We start from the raw sequence: 6,000 nt of genomic DNA, 5'->3' as shown, positions 1-6,000 counted from the left end.
TTTCTATCAGCTGCACATTGTACGATTCCAGGACAAAACTAATGTCTATGACTCGAGGTCCATTTACAATAGGCAATGAGTTATTTACAACCGTGAGGTCCTCAATTGTTGGACCGCTTACGTTTATCTCTCTGACAAATGACAGAGAATGGTTCTGTGTCCGGCCAGACGTGCTCACAGTCTCATTGCTATTCATCCGATTCTGCACGTGATCAACAGGCTTCTGAGGAGGAGACTCTGGCGCTGATGTGAGTGCACGGAGTAGTTCAATACACCGCAGATTTTCACCATTATGATTGTGAATGTGAGTTAAGTAGAGGATCATTTGTCCACCTTCTTTTTTGAGAAAAAAATCCTCTACTGCCAGATCATTATACTTTTCTACTTCAGCCGTGGTATCACCATAACAGGTCACAAGGACAGTTTCCAAATCGCGCAGTAAGGACAACACATCGTGATCTACCTTTTCCTCGTACCATGTGTTGAAAAATAAATAACTTCGTTCAGGTAAATCGGAAAATTTCAATGCGTGTTCTCTGGCAACAAGGGGCAGCTGGTATTCATCTATCGCTAAAACACTGTTCACAGAATGTACAAATCCTGAGAAGATATCTTGTCTGTCTAAGGCCGAACAACACAGTAGACAATCTAAACTGATAGTACGGAACTCACTTTGATTTTTAGACAGGTCTTCAACAGACGGTGTTTCAGTGAAGCTGCACTCTATCAGACCTTCCTTCTCTCCTATTACCCGCAGGTGACTCAACACAGCACTGGTAGCTTCTGATGACAACTGGCACACAAATTGCAAAACTTCCACCATCTTCTTGACTTTTTCAAAGGTATCAAGGTAGGTCATAAGGTGACTAAGAACAGCAAGACGAGCAGCATCTGACGACAACTCCAAGGCAAATTCCAGAACTTCAACCATCTTTTCTACTTTTGTAAAGGAATCAATTTGCGACAAGCAGGTGAGTTCTCCTTCTTTCGCACTCGTCAGTCCCTGAACGATGAACCAGGCAGCAAGAAATTCCTGAATACTCTTGTGGAGAAAGAAAATGGCTTGTTCAGGACGACGTGAGCTTGAAAGATTGGAAATTTGAAAGAAACCAACAGACATAAATTTCTCAATGAGAGCGCGAATGTCCTCGGGCAATTTGCTGAGCTTGAAGTAAAGGCAGTCCTCCATGAGAGCATCAAATGCTAGCTTTCCTAACTTTGAGAGGTCTTCTTTGTATTCATCTACACTTATAAATGGCTGCTCAGGATTTTTGGCTGCCACGTGATCAAACAGGGTGTCAAAGAAACTTTTGTACAGGTCCGCCCGAGAGGTTAAGAGTTCTGGATTTTCTTTGTCCTTCCAAGCTAGACACAGCATCAACAGGAGAAGTGGTATTTCCGCCATATCCCACAGGTCGTGTTCAGTCAAGAATTTAGTAAACTTGCCTACATCATCTTGGTGATGCAGGAACTTGAGTGCAAATTTCTCAATTTGCTCTTCACTGTCAAACCCATTCATCTCAAACTGAGCTTGACTTGGTGCTCTTAGTTCTTCCTCTTTTGACGGGCGGGTTGTCACCAGAACAGTACAATCTGGCAGTCGAACTCCCTTCCAAATCTCATAAACAGGTGATGATTTTTCACCACTGTACTCGTCATAGCCATCCAAAACAAGCAGGACTTTCTGTTGGTTGTGAAGAATGTATTCATACAATTTATTAAATACCGTCGGGTCGTCAACAGACAACAGTTCAGCTTCTTGTAACATGGAGGTGATGTCATGAGTATTGCATACGTCTCGCAGCTTAATTAAAAGGGAAACATCGAATTTCTTTAGGATTTGTTTCTCGCCCCTTGACCAGTCTACAGCAAGTTTCTTTGCAAAGGTGGACTTTCCAATGCCAGGCTTTCCGTACACAAGAATTCGTTTAGGGATGAGATGATGTCCGCGCGTCTCAAAAATCTCAGTGTAATCTTCGAGCTTCTTCTTTTCTGTTCCAGCAAGTTTTCTGTCATCTCTCAGAAATGATAACTCCACATAAACTTCGTCAATGTCTATGGTGTCGTCTGGGTTCCAAGGAGTAATCATCACCTGACTCAAGGTACTGTTGTATAATGAGCACAGCTGATTTTGACTCCACTCCAAAAATGCAGTTGTAGAATCTGTTGGCGAAAAGAAGTACATCTCTACTTCAACTTTTATTCCTACTTTTCTTTTTGCGTTTGGGGGGTGGGGAGGGGGGGGGGGGGGTCACATAGCCCTTCCCAGATTATACGCCATGTAGCACTGCTCCTTTTTTTTTTTTTTTTTTCAAATTATGCCACAAATTATACGCCCAGCATCCAAAATTGTGCACGGCGGTTTTGTTACATTTTGGTCATAGCCGCTAAAATATTTGACACATAACTTGTTTTGTAACATGAAATTGCTCTTACAACACCGCGAAGAAAATATTAAGCTTTTTCTCCTGGGAAGAACAAAACAAAATCAATTTTCAGCGATATCTCTAATATACACCGAAAGAACTTGAAAAGTTGAAATCCACTTTCATCCTAGCCAGCCGCAGTCAAACGTAATTAACAGTAGTTTCTGTGCACTCGTACGGTTACTATTTTAACTGCTCCATTGAAAATAAGGCGTTTTTCGGCTACTCACAGTGACCCAAAAAAATCGGTGGCACTCCCCTCTTAAGAAATGATAACGTTTCTGTTTATTTATCAGCATCGCTGTTTCAATATATTTTCCTTTAAACAGATTCATAGACAGTTCTCTGTAAATTAAAGCCTGTGGTCCTGGCCCTTAACAGCTCCTTTTTCTTCTTCTTCTCCTTCGAAATTTGCTAACTGACGCCATGTTGGTTTAGCAGTTGTTAGGCAGAAATGTTTACAGTGTCAAGAAAGGCCACTGAAAAGACCCGCAAATCACACAAAAAGCCATAAAAAAAAGAAAAGAGGCCGAAGAAATTAAAACAAACAAAAAAAAAACGTTTGTCTATGTCTTTGTTAAAAGTTAGTTGTATACATGCATTTTAGAAATGTCATTTCCCGTGTAGAAAACGATGTTTTTTATGCTTAGGCTGTAATTTGTCAAGATAGCGACCAGGAGAAAGTAACTCTGGCTCTAAATGGCGGGGTTTTAGCGGAAAAAAACGTAAAAAAAATAGGTTAAGAAAGAGCATGATTGTAAACTTATTCCCTACACATTGAATAAGGTTCTTCTGATGCACCAATTAAAAAAATTTCACGTGTTTTTTATTCAAAGTTCACGCCGACACTTCACTAATTGAATTTAAGACACTTAGTGGAAAAACAAAAAAAAAAACATAACTTTGCTCAGATTTAACGAAAAATCTCTATTCTTGCACTAAATAGATTGTAAAATTATGCCCTTCAGATTGAATAAGATTATTCTTCCGCTGTTGACACTGTCGAACATACCTTAGAAGTTCCTCTTTCGATTCACCGTTTCCAAGAGGTGTTTCCCTTCCGAAAAGGCAAAATTCGCTAATTTCGACCAGCGCAAGAGTGAATTCCGCTACATTACGATCACTCATTCACTGTGCATGCCCGAAAGTTAACAACCCATCCAAACCAGCGCTATAACTCGTTCATTACGCATGCGCGTATTCACGAGTTACAAAAGGACTAACGTGAAAAATTCAAACTCAGTTTAATGAACTGCAACACACCAACAACTTGTATATTCGGTATGACCCCTAAACTACAGCTTAGTTTGCAGTTCTCTGTGTATAGATAAGAGTAACGTAGACATATGTCTTTATGCCACAAACAGATATTCATAAAAGAGAGCACAAGAGCAAAATAAAGTTATTCTTATTCTAAAAAGCGAGAGATCATGATTTCAATCGGCAAATCTGTAAAGACAATTTTAGAGGTGGAATATACGAAATGCGCATATTTGAACTCCAGATGAAAGATACAAACAAGTGAATGACCAACGTTAACGTAGTTATGCAAAAAGGAAGCCTGAAAAATATTCAGGTTTGAACGGGGTTCAAACACCTAACCTTTGCAATGCTAGTGCAGTGCTCTACCAACTGAGCTATAAATAGAAATGAAATTCAAGAGGACTACTTCAAGGACTGATCAAACGACGTGAAAAGGCTAGAGTGTACGATATTTCGACTGGCCAATACCAGTCTTCATCAGGTTTATTAGGACAACTCACGAATTCACAAATATATATGCTGTAAAATAATAGGCGAAACTAGATATGATATGACGTGGTATGGTGTGGCTACATAAGCAAACAGAAAAACATAATCTGTTACTATATATAGTAACAGATAATAGTCCATCACGTTTGTTTAAAATGCCTAGAGGTCCAAGGGTTTTGGCTTTCGAAATGATGTGCGCTTCGCGCGCTTTCCTAAAAGAATCGCGTTCATTATTAAGTTTTTCAATAGAAATAAGTAACATATGAGTGTCTGAATGGTTGTTGCCAAAAAAGTGTTCTGAAACCGAAGTATGGATGTAACTACCAGTAGGGTTGAGTGCCTTTAAGGCGACGTTTGGTTTCCCCAATATATTGTAGATTACATAGCCGACATTGAATCACGTAGATAACATTGAAAGTATCACATGTTGTATGAGATTTGATTTGTAGGTCTGACCATATTGATTTGGGCTGTGTTCAATGTAGGGACAGGTGGTGCAGCTCCTGTTGTTGCAAACGAAAAGACCGGGAGTAGGCCCGGGAGTTACTGCTATCACGATGATCTGGCAATTGGGCTCTGAGAAGAGCGTCACTTATCTTATTACAACAACGGTAAGCTACTAACAGAAGGTTTTCAAAAACATTTCTACAACGATCTGAAGAGTAGAGTACAGAGGAATGCTTGTGGATGATGTGCACGATGAAAGGAAGTGCCGGGTTATATGTAACAACGAAAGGAATGGTGTCAGTCCGTGTCAAAGGTTTGTCTTTAAGTGCGTCAGTGAGAGCAACGTCAGAAGCCCGCTGTATTTGGGTTGTCGTCACTGCGATTGGCAAGGTAGTCTATAAGCTCATTAGTATGAAGTATGTAACATCCATGCTATATGGTTAGAACAAATACGGCGAAAGCGAAGTGCAAGGCTGTAAGGGATGGAGCGTTTAGTGTGATGAGAGTGACAAGAGGAAATGAGAAGATACTGATATATCACATATCTGATTCACAGAATGACCAGCTCCCAGTTGGCTTGACAACTTAGTTGGTAGAGCACTGTGCTGGTATCACAAGAGGTCATAGGTTCAAATCCCGTTCAAGCCTGTAACTATGTTTTCCAGGCTTTCTTTTTTTCAACTGCTTACATGTACGTTGCGTACATTAAACTGCTGGTCATTCACTTATTCATAAACAATTCTACTGAATATCCAGCACGTTATGACAAAATGTACCACAAGCCGCTCTTGGAGATCAATATTAACTCCTGAAGATGAAACAGTCACTAATAATTCGGCAATTTTCACGGTGTTAGGTAACAGCTTTAAAGAATTGCGTCACTTTGAACAAAGTTTACTTTTGGTAAATGTTGAAATTTTTTAATTCCCTAAATTAATCTGTAAGTCAAACTGATAAAAAGCTGAAAAAGGTAAGATCGGACGGTACCTCCACCTTTGACGTCCTTGAGTTCCTGGTTACCAGATTTCTTGGTTGAACTACTTTCTGATGCATCTATGATAAAAAAGAAATCTATTAACATCAGTCTAAGAGATTATCATTGTAAGCACGTGACATGAAATTTTGTAAGATTTTTACACATTGTCGGAAAGGTAAATGTAACTAAAGCCACTCACTGGTGATAAACTTTAAGATAACTGTTAAAACGTTGTGCCATCTCCTCGCCCCAGTCCCCTCTGGTAAGGTTACAATAAAGGCACTGTGGCTGGGTGGGTAGAGGTGCTGATTTGTAATCCTCTCTGCTAACCACTTTGGTTCAATAGTCCTGGAATCAACTCTTTGGCCTGAAGACTAATCATCTGATCAGCCTCCAAAC

At 39.9% G+C, this 6,000-nt stretch overlaps 3 protein-coding genes across 4 annotated transcripts in view; all 3 read right to left on the bottom strand.

The window, feature by feature from the left end:
- The window catches only part of LOC146456791 (NLR family CARD domain-containing protein 4-like), a 180,480-nt gene that overhangs the window by 87,396 nt on the left and 87,084 nt on the right, over positions 1-6,000 (bottom strand). The window lies entirely within an intron of this gene.
- LOC146456792 (uncharacterized) overlaps positions 1-6,000 on the bottom strand; it is a 131,634-nt gene that overhangs the window by 40,933 nt on the left and 84,701 nt on the right. For both annotated transcript variants that reach the window (XM_085092758.1, XM_085092759.1), the window contains exons 11-12: positions 5,613-5,678; positions 1-2,163 (exon numbers count right to left, since the gene is read on the bottom strand). The exon at positions 1-2,163 is cut by the window's left edge and continues 632 nt beyond it. In XM_085092758.1, the coding sequence (XP_084948884.1) occupies positions 1-2,163; positions 5,613-5,678 (2,229 nt within the window). The remainder of the gene's footprint in view (positions 2,164-5,612; positions 5,679-6,000) is intronic.
- The window catches only part of LOC146456793 (death domain-containing ATP nucleosidase-like), a 96,241-nt gene that overhangs the window by 55,130 nt on the left and 35,111 nt on the right, over positions 1-6,000 (bottom strand). The window lies entirely within an intron of this gene.

The sequence above is a fragment of the Pavona decussata genome, unplaced genomic scaffold (genome assembly GCF_977016875.1).
Source record: "Pavona decussata unplaced genomic scaffold, jaPavDecu1.1 SCAFFOLD_254, whole genome shotgun sequence".
In the NCBI taxonomy this organism is placed as follows: Eukaryota; Metazoa; Cnidaria; class Anthozoa; order Scleractinia; family Agariciidae; genus Pavona; species Pavona decussata.
The sequence above is the reverse complement of the archived record's forward strand: the minus strand, read 5'-3'. Positions and strand labels throughout refer to the sequence as shown.